The sequence below is a fragment of the Bombina bombina genome, chromosome 9, assembly GCF_027579735.1.
Source record: "Bombina bombina isolate aBomBom1 chromosome 9, aBomBom1.pri, whole genome shotgun sequence".
Lineage (NCBI taxonomy): Eukaryota > Metazoa > Chordata > Amphibia > Anura > Bombinatoridae > Bombina > Bombina bombina.
The window spans coordinates 87,077,158-87,096,922 of record NC_069507.1 but is presented as its reverse complement, the minus strand read 5'-3'; the positions used below and the strand labels follow the sequence as shown (position 1 = coordinate 87,096,922).

The window sequence follows — 19,765 nt, the reverse complement described above, 5'->3', positions numbered from 1 at the left end:
AAAAAAAACTACTACAAAGTAAAAAACAGAAATCATAAAATGTTTATAATTCAAAGTTTATTTTTAATTAAAAGAAATAAACTATTTTTTGTGTTACAATATCAATAAATGTTTACCAGACGCATTTAAGGCTTATCATATGAATATCACAAGCACTCTGCTTTGTTTACACAGTTATTATTTATTTTGAAGATTTAAGTCATGTTTACTAAATTACATTCTTAGTTTTTTCTTTCCCTTGAGAAAACATCATCTCATTTGAACTTTTTTTGTTTTGTTTTCTTCTAGGGAAACTATCACATTGCCTGATCTTAAAGCTAAGAAAATAAATAAATTCAAAACAAAAAGAATTCCCATAATGTGCCTTTAAACGTATAACTAACCATATCCTAACTATATAAAAAAACTAACAAATTATAGGATCAATTTCTTTTTTTTTTAAATACTTGTTTTCAGATTTTTTAAAAAATTTCATTGCAGATTTGTTGCTATATTTCTACATTTCTTGTTGGAAATACCACAATACATTGATACTATATAACTGCGATTTGCACATGTTTTTCAAGGCTCAAGTATTTCACAAGTCAGCAGTTATTTTTAAGCCTATATGAACTTTGATCCATTTAATATTCCGCTCTTTAACCTCTTTGCTTCCAGAGAGGGGTACAATTCTTTGCATGTCAATATTCTGCAACCCTCTTAGGCAGTCAAGCTGTTACATTTTTAAAAAACATAAAATGTAAAAACATAAAGTGTTAAGAAAATTACCTATGAACAAAGATCATAGATAACAGATTGTTTTCACAATGTAATATGTCTGATTTTCTGATGTTGAGGTTGCTGGAAATGTTCTTACATAGTAATTATTTTTTGCATGTAAAGGTCAGACCAGAACAGAACAACATATACCAAGATGAGTCACTGGTCACTGACAGCATCAGTATTACAGTGCTAGTAAACTAAGATTGAGCACATTTTCTTAATAGATCGTTGTCATTTTTAAATGCACAATATTTTGTTTTCTCCAGTATCTAAAATGCCTATAATTATTATAATTTATATTTACGTTATACGCGGCTTTTATTTGCGCCCCCCTCTCCCTTACTTAAAAGTTGTTTTTCTTCACTGTCATCCAATGAAATCTGTTGCCACACGGCTCCTTGTTTGTAATTGGCTATACGCAGGTGCATTAGGCCGTGTTGATATCAGAACGTGCATGATTGTATGGCACATGCTCAGTATTCCAAAAAGTCTCTGTAAAAGTAAACATTGAATCAGAGTTTCTGCTCCTATTATTTTCTCTGTGTTGTGATATATATATATACAGTATATATCTATATATATATATATATATATATATATATATATATATGTACTCAGTAAATAAGCACTCACTGGTCTTCAGCCATCAGAATATAGGGAATATTATTTATTTAAGTCAGTGACTTAAATAAATAATATTCACTATATTCTGATGTCTGAAGACCAGTGAGTGCTTATTTACTGAGTACATATTTGATTACCACACAGCATCCTGGCGGGTTGTGACTTGGATGGTTAGAGTGCACACACCAATACTATTACTATATATATATATATATATATATATATATATATATATATATATATATATATATATATATATACATATATATATAAATCTCTGGTTAATTTATAAAAGTGCCCCAATTGCCCCCAAACTTTAGTGTTTTCTTCTATAATTAATAAAATAAAAATACTAGCATCTTTAAGAAAACAAAAAAAAAAAAAAAACTGCATGAAGCAGTTTTATGGGGTTAAATGTGGTGGGAGTTGGATGTTGCGAAAAAAAAAAAAAAAAGGCACTGAAAAGTGCCTTTACATTGTGGTCTGTGGGAACTTTGTGTTCCCAGTAAATATATGTATATGCTTTTATACAGTACATATATATTTCTGTGTTAATATGTGTATATACACATATTAACACATAAATATATACGTATATAAGCATATACATATATATTTACTTTGCTGCCGATCACCGCAAGACTTATCTCCTTCCTAGGCTTCGCTGGAGCGTATGGAAGCTCTATTGAACGCATAGTTTCCTAGGAATGCGAACTCGAGGTGCACTTCAAATACCAGCGCACAATTGCTCACGTCAGCAATTAGTACTTATAATCTCTGGTTAATCTCTGGTTAATTTTAGAAGTTGTCCCCAAATGGCCCCAATATACAGTCTAGCATATTTTTTTTTTTTTTTTTAAAAGCTTTATTGGTATATAAATATAACCATACAATTATCTCGTGACAAGAACAATAATGAAACATAAATGAACATCATTCTATGATAAGATTCCCAAGATGTTAGGAATCGTCTTGTTCGTTGAGAAAGTCTGTCTTATAAAGCTTGAAACAATTTTCTTTTTTCTTCCCAAGTTCAACAAACAAAAAAATCAAACATACATAAGCAAAAAAAAAAAAAGAAGGAAACAATTAGCAAAACTAACCATATCATAACAACACAATTTATCTGGAATAGCCATGTCATAGATTTTAGGGAGCTGTGTGAGAATAAAGATTTTAGAGCCTTACAGAGTCTTATAGAGCCTTACAGAGCTGGTCTTCCTATGTCAAGTGTTTCTATGTGAGGTGGATTCACTACTGTATCTTTTAACAACTCGTGAGGAGTGCTTGCTGAATAGATATATGTTTCCCAGTAAAGGAGTAGGGCACAGTAAAAGTCTATCCTGTTAGTTTGTTGATAGTGATATTTCTCCAAAGATAGGAGGGTAGTCACATTTTGTTTCCAGCCTATCATTGAAGGTACCACTTGTTGCTTCCATAGTCGTGGGATCATTTGTTTGGCGCTACTTAGCATAATATATAGTAATGTAGATTTATATTTACATTTAATTCCTGGTGGCTTGTTAACTAAAAAGATTAGAGGGTCAAATGGGATTTCGTGGGAGAGAACCCTTTGGATCTCCTTGTGTACATTCTGCCAGAAGCGTTGCAGTATGGGGCACTTCCACCAGATGTGATACAGTGTGCCTACCTGTTTACAGTCTCTCCAACAGAGGGGGTTCGCTTGTTTATAAATTTTTGCCAACCTACTAGGGTGTAGATACCATCTACCCAAGAGCTTCATATTGGTTTCAGTGATGCTCATCGAGGAAGGTGCTTTACCCATCTGCTGAAAGATCTTGTCCCAAGTCCCTGCCTCTATATTAATACCCATTTCTGACTCCCATGTTTTAGTATATGAGAGAAGGTTTTTGGAATGAATGTCTGTTAGGATCTTATATATTGCTGATAACGAGCCTTTCATAGAGGTGGTTGACCAGCATAGAAGCTTGAAGGGAGTAAGATCTCTGAGCAGGTTAGGCTTATCTGTATTGTGTGATATAAAATGTGAAAGTTGGAGGTATTCATACCATCTGTGAAAAAAAGGAATACCCTTATCTTCTAATGATGCTTTTGATAAAATGGTTTTCTGCGCTAACACCAGGTAGCATGGCAGACCTGCTAATATGATGTGTGAACCATTCGCTCAAATTTGCTGGTAAGCAGGAAATTCCATGTTATGTAGTATAGAAGTGAGTGGTGAAGGAATTGTAGAAATACAGTAACGTGGTTTGGTAAAGATTTCCCATGTAGTCAAGGTGTCTCTAATTAGTGTAGGGGTGGGTGTTAATATATTTCTATATTGTTTACGTGTCCAGCATAATGCCCCTAAACTACCTGTACTGGCTATGTCATGTTCTAATTTTACCCATTCTTTATTTTGTGCATTTTTGCTCCAGTCTACTATTCTAACCAATTGTGCCGCCTGTTTATAAAGGTCTAGGTTGGGGACTCCCAATCCTCCTCTATCTCTGCTCCGGTATATTATAGATTTGGCTACTCTAGGTTTTTTTGTGCCCAAATGAATGCGTTTGCCACTGCTTGTGCTGTACTTATGTAATGTGTGGGTGATTGGATTGGTACTGTCTGATATAAATAAAGGAAACGGGGGAGAATACTCATTTTGAAGGCATGTATCCTTCCCAACCAGGATAAGTGTTTGTTTTGCCATGTCTTCAAGTCCTTTCGTACCGAGTCAATGAGGTTTTGATAGTTCAGTGAGAATAGTGAATCAAATGATTTTGCTATCTGAATCCCCAAATATTTTATTGAATTATGTTTCTGTGTAAATTGATACTGCGTTTTAATTTGGCTACTTATGTGCTCAGTTAATCCCACTCCCATGAATTCTGATTTGGATGCATTTAATTTGTAGTTTGACAAGATGCTGTAAGCTCTAATTTCTGACATAAGTGGCGGGAGGGACTGTTGTGGGGAGGACAAAGTGAAAAGGACATCATTAGCATATAACATTGTCTTATATTGTGTGTCTCCTATTTGAATCCCTTGTATCTCCTTATTATTTCTTACCCTAGCCGCTAACACCTCCATAGCCATTACGAACAGTAAGGGTGAAAGAGGACAGCCCTGCCTTGTGCCGTTATAGATGTGGAAAGAATCTGACAAAGAGTCATTTAATTTGATCCGGGCTTTTGGGGTATGATATAGGGCGAAAATTTTCCCTATGAGCTTCTCGCCTATGCCAAATCTAGCTAATGTGGATTTTAGGAATAGCCAGTCCAGCCTATCAAAGGCCTTCTCGGCATCGATAGCTAAAAAAATTGTGGGGATATCCTGAGTTTGGGTGTATTCTAATAAATGTATTACCTTGACAGTGTTATCCCTAGCCTCCCTGTGGGGGACAAAGCCCACCTGATTAAGGTGTATGAGTTGTGGAAGGAATCTATTGAGTCTAGTGGCTATGATTTTTGCATATAATTTGATGTCCACATTCAGTAATGAGATGGGACGGAAATTGGCCGGATCGTCTGCTTGTTTTCCAGGTTTTGGGATTACGGAAATGTGGGCTTCTAACATTGCAGGAGGGAAAGGGTGCTGCCAATCTGTTTTGTTGAAAAGTGAGCATAAATGTGGGACTAGGACAGGGGCAAATTTCTTATAGTATTGGACTGTAAATCCGTCAGGACCCGGGCTTTTTCCGGTGGGCATTTGTTTAAGGGCTATTAAGATTTCTCCTACTGATATAGGGACTTCTAGTTCGTCTGATTGAGCCTCAGACAATTGGGGTAGAGGGGTACTTGATAGATAAGATTTAATACTGTCCTCTGTGTCCGCCGGAGGGCTTTCTTTGTTTATCCTATATAGTCTAGCGTAATATGTCAGAAATTGAGATAAAATTTCTGGTGTGGTATTAACCTTTTCTTTCGTGGGTGTTTTAATTTCATGAATAAAGGTTTTTAGTTTTCTTAGATTGAGAGCCCGAGCCAAGTATTTCCCAGATCTATTGATTTCAAAATAAAATTGGTTTTTAACGCAAGTGTATTGGCTTCCCTGAGTAGGTGATCATAAACCGCCTTCCTAGCTTTAACCAAGTCTTCTAAGACCTGAGCATCCAAGGGATTTTTTTTATGGGCATATTCCAGTTTAGATAATAATTCTGTCGACTGTTGGTAGTGTATGTGCGCTCTCTTTCTAATGTATGCCTGTTGTTTAATAAACTCGCCTCTAATAAAGCACTTGTGGGCTTCCCAAACCGTAAAGGAGTCCGTCTCAGGGAGAGTGTTGAACTGGAAATACTCTGGGAGTAATTTCTCAATCCTAGATTTAAAGTCAGGAGAAGCCAATAGGCTCTTGTCTAGCTTCCAGTTAAAGGCACTTTTAGGTGCAGTGGACCATTTAAGCTGTGTGAGTACCGCCGAGTGGTCTGACCACACGGTGTGTGAGAGTCTAGATGAAAGCACATTAGATAACCCCTTTTGGTTAGTTATATGGTAGTCAATTCTACTATAAGATCGATGTGGGGAGGAGAAAAAGGTGTAGTATTTTTGCGTGGGATGTTTAAACCTCCATATATCAAACAATGTTTGGTCCCTCATTAGTTTCCATAACTGTTTGACCGTATTCCTGGATATAGAGGGTTTAGGGTTTGTGGTATCTAGATCTGGCTGGATCGGAACATTTAGATCCCCTCCTATGTAGAGGGCGCCTTTAGTATAGTCAAGGATTTGAGTAAAATATTTTTTGAAGAAGGGTAGCTGTTTAGAGTTTGGGGCATATAAATTTACTAATGTCACTGGGGTGCCATACAGTAAACCAAATACACATAAAAATCTACCCTCTGCATCTGTGTGGGTTTGGATGTGAGTAAATGATATATGTTTACTTATAAGGATGCTTACACCATTTTGTTTGTGATCAAATGAGCTGTGGAAGTGTTGTGTGTAGTGTGATCCTAAGTATTTGGGTTCCCTATTTTTTAGAAAGTGTGTCTCCTGCAGGAAGATTATATCTCCCTTCTTCCGTCGCAGGTCTTGAAGTGCTATGGACCGTTTCTGCTGTGAATTTAGGCCTTTAGTGTTCTGACTTAACAGGACTATAACCTTATCTTTAGTAGCCATGTTTTCTGTGAATATTTTTACTATGGTATTGAGACCAGCATCTGTTGCTCTTTGGGATGGATTGTGTAACCGTGTAATTTTCCTCACATTTCTGTTGGCATGCTTTCCAGATATTAAACAATAATACATAAAACATAGAAATTAAAAATGAACAAAATTGAATTAAATTATATAACTGATATCCTAACGGTATGTCTTTTTGTATTCTTAGAGTCATATGACGGTAAGAAATAGCGAGGAGGTACTAACCAACTCTATTACATGCATTTGTGTCTAGGTCTAACTATTGCCTATCTATCTCATTTGTTACGGAGAGCCTGTTTTACAGTTTATGTTTGATACACCTTTTTATACTCTTGGTCAATACAACTATATCGCTAATCTACAAACTTATTTGAACTACATGTAACAAATCTTAACTCATAGTATTCAACATGGTGTAGTGATCTGTATTAATACATTACCACTTCTCGTTCTCCACATCTCAAGGCCCTGCAACTCTACCTGCACATTGTTTTAAATTATTAAGAGTCCACTCATCAGTTCATTAGTTTAATCAGTGTCTCTTAATGGAGAGCGGAACATTCTGGCGGGTGTCTGACCTCTCGACTTAGCAGCAACTTTTTGCCATCTATTAGGATCTCCTCATGTTGACTTCTTTTTTGGTGGTTCTTGTGGATCGTCCGTATCCAGGATTCTAGGAGGTTCTAAGTCCAATGCTGAACAAAAGTCACCAGAGTCCGCAATGCTTCTGCAGAAAACTTTCCTATTACCATGTAATACGTATAGATGAAAAGGAAATCCCCATCTGTAGAGGATTTTTTTCTGGCATAGTAGGGAAGTGAGAGGGGCCAGCTCTCTTCTCCTCTGCAATGTCCGCTGTGATAGATCTTGAAAGAATTGAAGCACTACCCCTCTGAATTTAACTGGTTGACTTTTACGTGAGAGGTTAAGAATTTCTTCCTTTACCAGGAATTCCTTAAACTTCATGATGATGTCCCTTGGGGGTGCTGTGTCAGGTGGTTTCGGCCTAAGTGCTCTGTGTGCTCTAACCCATGGGATGTCAGTAGTTGGTGTATTATTCCTTAGGTGAGCAAAAAGAGCAGGTAGATAAATAGGAAAGTCTTTGGGGAGTACAGACTCAGGTACGCCTCTTATTCTGAGATTCTTCCTGCGACTCCGGTTCTCAAGGTCCTCTATTTTATCGTATAATTCAGCCATCATGGTCGTATGGTGTGTAGCTGTGTCTTGAATAGTGTTAACTTCATCCTGTAGTTGATCTGTAAATTCTTCCAACGCCTCTACTCTAGTGCCTACAGTGTGGAGATCCTGTTTGATCTCTGCTATTTCTTCCCGTATACAGGATCGGATGATATCTGCTATGTCTTGCTTAGATGCTAGCGTGGATAGGAGTGCGTTTGGTACAGATGTACTCTCTTCTGAATGACTCATGTTTTTTTGCGATGTAGGTTCCCTATGCTGTGATAGAGCACTTGCTTCTTCGCTCAGTCTGGGTTTTAATCCTGTAGGAGAGAAAAACTGGTCCACTGAGTTATCTTTTTGGCTTAATGATTTATGTGTTTTAGTGGACTTTGGGAGTCGTTTGGTATTCATGTTGTACTTTGGCTTTTAGGTTGATGTACTTCCACTCTGTTTTCACAACTCTAATTTCCAAGGGAATCAGGGTCTTTTATTTGTTAGCTTATCTAGGCCGTCTTTATGCAGGCAGATTCTGTACTTTGTTTCCTGCTTCCAGGCCTGAATGCTAACCTAGATCCCTAGATATCCAAATAAAGCTCTAGCACCCTTTTTGGCCATGAATAGTTGCAGGTGGTTTATCCTTGCTGATCACTGAAGTCAGTGACGCTGGTCGTGACTTCAGCCTTTGTTGTATATTTTAGGCCCTCAATTTATGTACAGGCCTCTCTGCGTATTGCCTTCTGTTTTCCCTTCACCTGACCTTTAAAAAGCTGGCTTGCGGTAAAATTCAGGGTCGCGATCTAGCCCGTATCACACTGTTTGTTTAATGGTGAGTTCCTCCCTTTGCTTATTCGGGCTTTTACACTGGCGCTATGGGAATTCACTAGCACTGCGTTATGATATGAGGCCCACTATCAGCAGTTCTATTGTGTCTTTATTTTATACCCTGTTGTGCCCGGGTATTATGTTAGGGCTTGTGCTGCAATATAGGAGTATTTATTTGGCTTGCCGTATTGTAGTATCTTGCCAGGCTTACCCGGGGATGCGGCGTTCCACTCTGTCTGGGGTCTCTGGACTACCGGCACTTGATGTTAGATGTTCTATGTGCGTAAGCACTATGAAGCGATTCAGAGTTTGGTGCCGTTCCTCTCAATACCTCGAGTGCCAGTCGTTTCAGCGATAAAACTTAGACGCCTCAGTTGCAGGGCATGTTAGCGCTCTATTCCGCTTGTTGCTGTAGGACTTTTGAAAGTTTATGTAGGCAACTTATGTGGAGCTGATCTCCGGAGCATTGGTGTTATGCAGCCATCTTAGCTGCGGCCAGCTCCGCCCCCCTCTAGCGTATTTTATTAAACAACAAAGATAGCAGCATCTTTATTTTTTTAATAAAATTACTGCACTAGGCAGTATTTTGGGGCAAAAGTTGGTGGGAGTGGGGTGTTGGGAAAAAAGCGGCACTGAAAAGTGCCTTTACATTGCTGTCTATGGGAACTGTGTGTTCCCTGTAAATATATATGTATATGCTTATATATATACATATATATTTATGTGTTTGTATGTGTATGTACACTTATTAACACATTGGGGCATATTTATCAAGCTCCGAATGGAGCAGGCTCACCAGAAACAGCAGTTATGAAGCAGCGGTCACATAGACCACTGCTCCATAACCTGTCCGGCTGCTCTGAGCAGGCGGACAGACATCGCCGGAAATCAACCCGAACGAGTACGATCGGGTTGATTGACACCCCCCTGCTGGTGGCCTATTGGCCGCGAGTCTGCAGGGGGCGGCATTGCACCAGCAGCTCTTGTGAGCTGCTGGTGCAATGCTGAATACGGCGAGCGTATTGCTCGCCGTATTCAGCGAGGTCTGTCGGACCTGATCCGGTCCGACAGACCTTGATAAATAGAGGCCATAGTGTAAATGTATATGTATATAATCATATACATATATATTTAAAATTGCTGCCATTGCTGTGCTACATACCCCGTTTGTTGCTCTGAAGTGCTGATGCCGTCTCTGACATTAGCGTGCGCTGGTATTACACAGTGGAGCGCAAATATCGCTTTCATTAAACTGAGATAAGGGGGCAGTCTGCAGAACATTAGATACAAGGTAATGACAGAGGTAAAAAAGTATATTAATATAACCGTGTTACGCTTATTGGTTGATAAGTAATAAACATTAACAGGAAGAACCTATCAGTGAGAAAGCATTAGCAGGAAGTCCCTGTCAGACAGTGCAAATTAGTTGCAAGTTTACAGCTGATACTATTGTATTATTTAAATTGAACAAAAACAGCAGTATCTTTTGAGAACTTCCTACTAATGTTCAATGGTTGACAGGTACTTCCCACTAATTCGTATTGGTTGAAAGATACAATTAGCATGAACAGGAAGTACCTATTATCAAATCAAGCATTAGCAGGAAGTGCCTGCCATACAGTGTGCATTACTGGGGACATTCACAGCTGATACTGATGCATTTTTAAAAGCCAACAATATAACATGTTTAAAAGATGCATCTTAATATAGGTGGTACATTTCTGTGCAACATCACTTTAAAGGGATAGAAAGGTCAAAATTTAAATGTGCATGGGTGCATTTCAATTTGAATTAGAGAATTGAATTAAATCCTGTGAGGGCTCATGCACCATTATTTAAGCTCAGAGAGCTTCTGTGAAGACGTAATTTGTGTCATAGACGCCACCACTGACTCTCTGAGAAGCCTTAATGTTTGAATGCATAGACCCTTAAAGGATATGTGTGTATGCCGCAGAAAAACAGTAATCACTTTTACTAGAAGCATTTTTGCTAATGCAAGTATATTGCTTCTATTTTACATTAAAATGCACCATGCTATTTAATGTTTTACCTTTCTATCCCTTATTAAAGGGACACTGAACCCAAATTTTTTCTTTCATGATTCAGATAGAGCATTTAATTTTAAGCAACTTTCTAATTTACTCCTATTATCAAATTTTCTTCGTTCTCTTGCTATCTTTATTTTGACATCATGAATGTAAATCCCATTTTAGGTTCAGCACCATGGATAGTGCTTGCTTATTGGAGGCTTACATTTACCCACCAATAAGCAAGCATAACCCAGGTTCTCAACCAAAAATGTGCCGGCTTCTATGCATCATATTCCTGCTTTTTAAATAAAGATAACAAGAGAATGAAGAAAAATTGATAATAGGAGTAATTAGAAAGTTGCTTAAAACTGCATGCTCTATCTGAATCATGAAAGAAAAAATTGGGTTTAGTGTATCTTTAAATTGACTTTCTTCAAATATATATATATATATATATATATATATATATATATATATATATATATATATATATATATAAAATAATCTATAAAGAGGCTGCATGTTAATTTCATTTTGAAGATGTAGTTTTCAGCAGTGAGCATTTTAACGTAAAAGGATACTAAACCCAATTTTTTTCTTTAATGGTTCAGATAGAGCATGCAATTTTAATCCTATTATCAATTTTGCTATCTTTATTTAAAAAGTAGGAATGTAAAGTATTTTTGGTTCAGAACCTGGGTTATGCTTGCTTATTGGTGGCTAAATGTCAGCCACCAATAAGCAAGCACTACCCGTGGTGTTGAACCTAATTTGGGCCGGCTACTAAGCTTTAAATTACTGCTTTTTAAATAAAGATAGCAAGAGAAATAAAGAACAATTGATAATAGGAGTAAACATTGCTTAAAATTGCTTTTAATTTACTTTTAAACATATTTCACTTAATCTTTTTCTTGCAAAAACAATTCTACTATTCTAGTTGATATATTTTTTATATTCATAATGGTATTGTTTTAAATTATATGTGGTGTATTTATTGCCACTGTTCTGTAGCTCAAGCCTAGATTTTAGCAAAATATTGCTTATAATGGTTTACATATAACGTTTTCCTTGTGTGATTAATTTAAAGTGAACTTGCTTTAATGTGATAGAACATTTTATTGTTGTACTAGTGCTTGCATATTACTAAAGATGTGGCCTAAAGTATAGGTACCCTCCCACTTTTATAGGAAAACGCACAATTTCTTCTTGAAGTGAAGGTCAATTTAGATGAATTGGTGCAGGTTTTTAATAATTCTATTAAAAAAAAGGGCACTTTAATTAATCAAAATTGACATTTCACTCGTTTTCTTCAAATACTTACCTTTTAATCTTCACAGCCACTCCAGCGATTCCCCTGGCAGTCGGAAGCCTCTTCATACGTCAGAAATGACGAATCCAGCTTCCTCCAATCACGGCTCCCCTGGGGGGGGGGGAATCATGGCCTGAGGCAATGCCGTGATTGGAGGAAGCCGAATTCGTCTTTTTGGACCCATGAAGAGGGCTTGCGATGGGTTGTTAGGATTAATAGGTAAGTATATGAAGAAAACGAGTGAAATGTCCTTTTTGATGAATGAAAGTACCTTGTTTTTAATAGGTTTATTAAAAAACGGGCACCGAATTATCTAAATTGACCTTCATTTTAATTAAATAAAAATTGACTAAAGTATTTTGTATCCATCATTCTTTATTTTAAATTTAGTAGAACAAAAACTTCACTTTTGATTTATGACTTCACATATTACTTTAAACAGTAAAACAAATAAGAATGGCATAGATAAAAATAATGGTACTCTTAACCTAGTATTTTGTAGCACAGCCTTTGGACACAATAACTGCAATCAAAATCTTTCTGTATCCCTTAAAAAAATTTCTACACTTTTTGACTGGGATTTTGTCCCACTTTTCTTAAGCAAACTGCTCCAGTTCTTTCAGGTTTAATGGGTGCCTTTTCCCAACTGCAAGTTTTGGGACTCATAGAAGGCCACTTTGGAATGCACCAATGATTTCTTCTCATCCATTCTTGGGCTCTTTTTGAGGTATATTTTGGGTCATTATCCTGCTGGAGGACCCATGACCTGTGACTGAGACACAGCTTTCTGACACTGGGCTGTATGTTTTGCTTCAGAATGCCTTGATAGTCGTCTAATGTCATTGTGCCCTGCATAGATACTAGGCACCCAGTTCCAGAGGCAGCAAAGCAACTCCTAAACATCACTAAGCCGCCTCTATGTTTCACAGTAGAGATTGTGTTCTTTTCTTTGTAAGCTTATATTTTACTTTTGTAAACATGGAGTTGTGATTTACCAAAAATCACTTATTTTTGTTTCACCTGTCTAAAGGACATTCTCCCAGAAAGTCTGTGGCTTGTCAATGTGCATAATGGCAAACTCTAGTCAGGCTTTTTTGTGTTTCTCCCATAGAATTGGGGTCTTCCTAGATCTTCTACCATAGAGCCAATTTTCATTCAGACAGTAACAGATGGTGTGATTTGAAACTGTTGCACCTTGAGCTGTTTTGAAGTTGTCCTTGGTTCTTACACCACCATTCGAACAATCTTTCTCATCATTCTTGGCTGAATGTTCCTCTTCCAGAGATGTTGGCTACAGTCCCATGTGCCTTAAACTTCTTAATAATATTGGCAACACTGCTCACAGGAACATCAAGCTCTTTAGAGATGGTCTTTAGTCTTTATGTTGACCATGCTTGGCTATTACCTTTTTACACACAAAGAGACCCACACTTACAGGAACAAACAGCCAGCTTAATAACATTGTTAGCCTGTTCTATGGCGATTTACCACCTGGGTGCAGCTTCTTTTTAGCCCAGTAATGTTTTTCACAGAGTAGAACTTTCCTGTCTATTCCCGCCTATTACGGTCAGTCTAGCACCGAAATACCAGGCAATTCCTCTCTGAACAAAAGGAACACAGCAACTTCAGACTATTGTTTTGGTCTTCATTGGTCATTGTCAGTGAGGTGTAGCCATATTCCTCTAAGCACACTGAGCAAGGAGTCCACTTCTGGTTGCTCCTTTTTCCCATAGGGAGACTAAATACACACAAGAGAAGTGCACTCACAGGAACGAACAAACAACCAGCTCAATAACATTGTTAGCCTGTTCTATGGTGATTTACCACCTGGTTGCAGCTTCTTTTTAGCCCAGTAATGCTTTGCATTGGGCCTTGTCAGTGAGGTGTAGCCATATTCCACTGAGCAAGGAGTCCTCTGACAACTCTTTGGTTTTCCCTCTCTTTTCTATGTTCATGTGATACACACAGTGACACACAACAGCAGAGCAGGTACTTTTGTCCAGTTAAACTGGCTGAATGTTTGATTATAAGATTGAAGACACTAGGAGAGATTTCCCTAAAACCCCTAGGGAAAAGGGGGGGTGGGGCTATAGAACTGTCTCCACAAATCCCCCTCAAACAAACCTAAGTATTCAGAGGTGGGAAGTGCCTTATGCTAATGTGTTACACATTATAATGAGAAGAAAAAGTGTCAAAAATAGACACACCAGCTCCTCTCAAAGACGATACAGTGATCAATCTGTATTGAGGTAACTAACACTAGTGTATAGTACTATTAACGGTCACACTATATAGTATCTCATAGACTTAAAAATGGTAAACATTAGCCGTGACTCAGTAAACTAGACTAAGCGGAAACACAATGATAAGGGGTAGCCACACAGGAGTTTGCAGTCAACCACAACACAGTGACTCCAGTAAACAAATAATTACCGCTAGACAAGCTACTAAAATGACCAATTTGACATATATAAAGTATATGCGAGAACAGTGCCTTAAAGGCCAACAATTTAAACTAGTGGTAGAACAAATAAGAGATTGAAGACACCTCTGATAGTTATTAGAAGAGAATAGTCTGCTTGAAGTACCACTACAAAACAATTCTTTATTGAAAATACTAAAGGGTATAAATAGTATTCTCTAGGTCATTTTAAAATATCTTTATAGAATAAGCAAGAATTTGCTCTATACATGTATGGGATGACAAACAATATTTTGATTATAACACTTTTCAGGGTTAATCGTACATTATTTGACTAAACAAGAGTACCAATACTTTTAAATACAAGGGTTCTTCATGTGTAGATCAATATGCGATTGAAAACCAAATGTTATAGTGATACTAGGTACTCACACAATGTAACAGTACCCTAGTGTGCTGATAGAGGTGTTCTGGAGACTCTCAGCGCTCCAGCTCACTGTACCACGGTAGTCAGCTCTCTTCAGATGGAAAACACAGCGTGGGTATATTCGGTAGCAGTAGACAATTTGCACTCAAGTTTAAAAATATGAAGTTTAATAAAAACCATTAAAAAAATTAAAGGTGCACAAATGGGGGGTCTTTTGAAAACAATGTGACATACCCCATGTATATACAACACGTTTCTGGGCTATACCAGCTGTTTCAGCAGGCATAACAACATGATTGTCATAGGCTACCTTTTATATGAGCTGCTACCAATCAAAACCTTTAAGAGCTAACAGCTGCGTTAGTAAAACTCTCAAATAGATTTCCCATAACATTCCAGAAATGTAAGAAATGTATATATTCTATCCTTATTAATAGAAACATTCATAACCAACAGTACAATTCAGTTTATGCATTTTAAATATATATGCACGCACACAGATCAGATTTGATTAAAACTTGTTCCTACTATCTAAAAGTCAAAAGTGATATTTCATACCTTAGATCCATTTGGAAAAAATATCCAGATATTATTTGATACTAATTTAAATTTACTGATGTGTATAGATAAAATAGCACCGAAAAATAAACCATGTATCAATAGCAGTCGGAAGAACTATCCCAGGACTGATGCCATAGGTCAATTGGAATCACGTGATCACAAGTCATATGACATGTCATCGAGCTGTTGCTACCCTCTCTAAGTTCAAGTAGTTATTATCGGGTCCTTTCTTGTATATTATATTCTTTGACTTACTAACTGAGTTCTATGTGATATGTCCCTAAAATACCCTAATATATGTGGATATATATGTATAACTCTAAACAGGTGAAATTGGAATCGCCTGTTTCTTTAAAGGAAACCCAAATTTTTTCTTTTATGATTTAGGTAGAACATACAATTTTAAACAACTTTCCAGTTTATTTCTATTATCACATTTGTTTAATTCTCTTGGTATCATTTGTTGAAAGAGCATCAATGCACTACTGATTTCTAACTGAACACATGGGTGAGGCAATGACATTCAGTAAATATATGCAGCCACCAATCAGCAGCTAGAACCTAGGTTCTTTGCTGAACCTGAGCTTACCTAGATAAACCTTTCAGCAAAGGATAACAAATGAAGAAAGTTGTTTAAAATGTTATGCTCTGTCTAAATCATGAATGTCTAATTATGACTTTACTGTCCCTTTAATTGTGAAGAGTATACCTCCCCCCCCCCCCCCAATAGGGCAATACCCTATTAAAAAAATCCAGATAAAAGGTTGTTTTTTACAAGTTATCCTTTCAATAGTAACATTTTTTAAAAAGATAGAATTAAAACTTTCATTATTCTTTAAAAGGTTTACTAATAAAAACAAATATCCATAAATAATATATGTAGATATTCAATTTGCAGACTATGAAATACTTTTCCGTTTATGTTTTGTCACAGAAACATAACAGCTTTTGATATTTGACTATTAAATGCAACCACAGTATCTAAAACAGCTGCTATTAATACCTGTCTGACACAGCAAGTCTCAGGTCTGTTCTCAGAGGACACCGACAGACCACAGATGGCTAATCTGTGACTCAGTAGTTTTGATTGAGCCACCTGTGCTCATGTGGGGACATCCTGAAATTCAAGCCGTATTGTTTGTCCTAAAGGCAGACACCAACAGCAGCTTGCTTATTGTAACTGTGGCTGTTGTAGACGTAGAAGCTTGTAAACACATGCTGTGTATATATAGCATTGACATGGTAACAAAGAATTGTTTTTATTACAACAAATTTCTTTAAATGGACACTGAAGTCAAAATTAAAGGGACGCTGAACCCAAATTTTTTTTCTTTTGTGATTCAGATAGAGCATCCAATTTTAAACTTTTTCTAAATTTTAAACAACTTTCTAATTTACTCCTATTATCAATTTTTCTTCGTTCTCTTGATATCTTTATTTGAAAAAGAAGGCATCTAAGCTTTTTTTTTTTTTATTCAAAACTCTGGACAGCACTTTTTCATTGGTGGATGAATTTATCCACCAATCAAAAAAAAAATGGGCCGGCATCTAAACTTACATTCTTGCATTTCAAATAAAGATACCAAGAGAATGAAGAAAATGTGATAATAGGAGTAAATTAGAAAGTTGCTTAAAATGTCATGCTCTATCTGAATCCGGAAAGAAAAAATTTGGGTTCAGTGTCCCTTTAAATTTTCATGATTCAGAAAGATCATGCAGCTTGGCACCCATGGGAGCCGGATTTACTGCACGGCTATTGGCTAAAAGGGGAAAATATCACCTCTTAGCCATGCGCTGCTGTAGGAGCTAAGAGCGGCGATCGGTTGAATTAAATAAAGGAGCTTTCTACATGAAGTATCTTATACTTCATAAATGAAAGTGCCCTTTATTTGTTTCAATCATTTACTTTCACTTTAACTTTGAATACATTTACGTTTTTAAAACCTACCCTTGGAGTGCCAGGAACGCTTCTTTTTTATGCGCACAATGTTGTCTATATGGCAAACATGAACAAGTGCTGTCTAGCTGTGAAAAACTGTCAAAATGCACTAAGAGACGCCTTCAAGGTTTTAGAAATTAGCATATAACCATACCTAGGTTTAGTTTTCAACAAAGAATACCAAGAGAACAAAGCTAATTTGATGATAAAAGTAAATTGAAAAGTTGTTTAAAATTGCATGTCCTATTTGACTCATAAAAGTTTCATTTTGACTAGACTGTCCCTTTAACATACAGAGAAAGTGATATTGTGCACGGTTTAACTTATATGTTTATATTTATTTTGTTGCAGAACAATAAATAAACCCACGCCTTAAAATGACATTCCAGAAACCACCAGACGGCGGATGGGGCTGGGTGATAGTCGTAATATCCTTCTTTATCCAGCTTCTCTGCTACGGCTCGCCATTGGCCGTTGGCGTTCTGTACGTGGAATGGTTGGATATTTTTAATGAAGGAAAAGGGAAGACTGCATGGGTTGGATCTCTGGCTGCTGGAGTTGGGCTACTTGCATGTAAGTAAAAAGTGTTTTCACTATTCTACAAAAACATAGGGATGGCACAATTTTTTTCTAAATACCAGCCTTGGTATTAGGTATAATTAAAGAGACAGTCAACACCAAAAATGTTATTGTTTAAAAAGATAGATAATCCCTTTATTTACTACTCCCCAGTTTTGCTAACTAACACGGTTATATTAATATAATTATTACCTCTGTGATTACCTTGTATCTAAGCCTCTGCAGACTGCCACCTTATCTCAGTTTTTTTGACAGACTTACATTTTAGCCAATCAGTGCTGACTCATAAATACCCCCTCTAGCTGTGTAAAACTGTCAGAATGCACAGAGATAAGAGGCGGCCTTCAAGGGCTTAGAAATTAGCATATGAGCCTACCTAGGTTTAGCTTTCAACAAAGATTACCAAGAGAACAAAGCAAATTTGTTGATAAAAGTAAATTGGAAAGTTGTTTAAAATTGCATGTCCTATCTGAATCATGAAAGTTTAATTTGGACTTTAATATAACAAACGGTTGTGCTTTGGAAAAAAATACTTTTTGTTTTTATATTTGTTAAGGCATGCCCATGTCACACAACAGAACTGTGGGAACTCTTTTTATCAGCCAATGAGCAATTGATACCTGAATATATTAAGTTATACTATATAATTTCTCTGAAATCTTTCACACAACACTATTTATAACATATTTTAAAATAATGTTTTTGAGTTTAAAGGGGCAGTCTACACCTTAGTTATCTTAAAGTCTTACCTTAGATTAAGCTGCAAATAGCCTCCTGCACCTTTTCTATATGATGCAGCAGGAATGGTAAAAAAAAGTTATTTAAATGGCTGCCAATTCTGGCCAGTTTGAAATGGCTGCAAAGCTCCACTCACTGATGACTTTACAATCTGGGATGCATATGGTATCCAATAACAAAAGGCTCACTAGTTGGATTAAACAGACTGTCAATACTATTCAGCAGAGTGCTTAGAATTATCCCAGATATTGATGTCATCAGTGGGTGGAGCTTGGCAGCCATTTCAAATTGTCCAGAAAAAATATTCATTATATAATAATCTATAATATATTCAAATATAAAGGATATGTCCAGTAAGTGATGTGATCAAATCCAATGGTCTTTTTCAAGGAAGATCTTTCTTAAAAAAGCTGTTGGTTAACGGTGAAACGTACGTCGGAGTTTATCTCCCTCAAGGGACTCATCCATTTATACCCAACTACATTGGAAAAGGAGTGTAGACACTGCAGGTACTGGAAGCGGAGATTGAGAGAGGTGTGAACGCTGCCCTGTATCCGCATCCATCCGCATTAGGGGTAAATCACTCACAGTTAATATTGACTGTTCCTCGTAAGGACTCTGATCACACATATGTATGTTGGTGTATTGGATGTTTTATTGTATTTTATATGTATATTTTAATAAATTGTTCTTCTTGAATCCCTTGGGAGACTGTTTGCCTGCCAGTATAAAAGCAGGTGTGCGCAGCGAATGAGCTTACTATAGCTTCATCTCATGTGAGTAGGATACATTCTCTTTTCCATTTGATACATCACAGAGTTACACTATATATTGCTTTCTCCTTTTTCACTTTGAGGATTTTTTCAAGACCATCGGATTTGATCACATCACTTACTGGACATATCCTTTATATTTAAATATATTATAGATCTTTGGATCTCTTATTTAAAACTTCATTATACTTGTCTTTTTTGAAATCCACTCTCACATTTATCTTCACATTTTTGTTTTTTGTGATTGGTTTACACTTTTATATATAATTATATAATAATGTTTTTACCAACCCTGCTGCATTATATAGAAATGGGTGCAGAAGGCTAGTTACAGCTTAATCTATGATAAAACTTTAGGATGACTAAGATGTAGTCTGTCCCTTTAAAGTCCCTTTACTTTTGTATTGTAGTTGGCTATTATTGCTGTTAAAAGGACATCAAAACACTTTTATATGTATACATAGGGCTTTATTAAAAAAACAAAAAACACAAAAAAAA

General features: G+C 36.7%; 1 protein-coding gene across 1 annotated transcript in view; it reads left to right on the top strand.

Moving 5' to 3' along the window:
* SLC16A9 (solute carrier family 16 member 9) overlaps window positions 1–19,765 on the top strand; it is an 81,316-nt gene that overhangs the window by 28,015 nt on the left and 33,536 nt on the right. Inside the window, exon 3 of the mRNA XM_053692243.1 lies at window positions 17,529–17,750. Within this exon, the coding sequence (XP_053548218.1) occupies window positions 17,555–17,750 (196 nt within the window). The 5' untranslated portion in view covers window positions 17,529–17,554. The remainder of the gene's footprint in view (window positions 1–17,528; window positions 17,751–19,765) is intronic.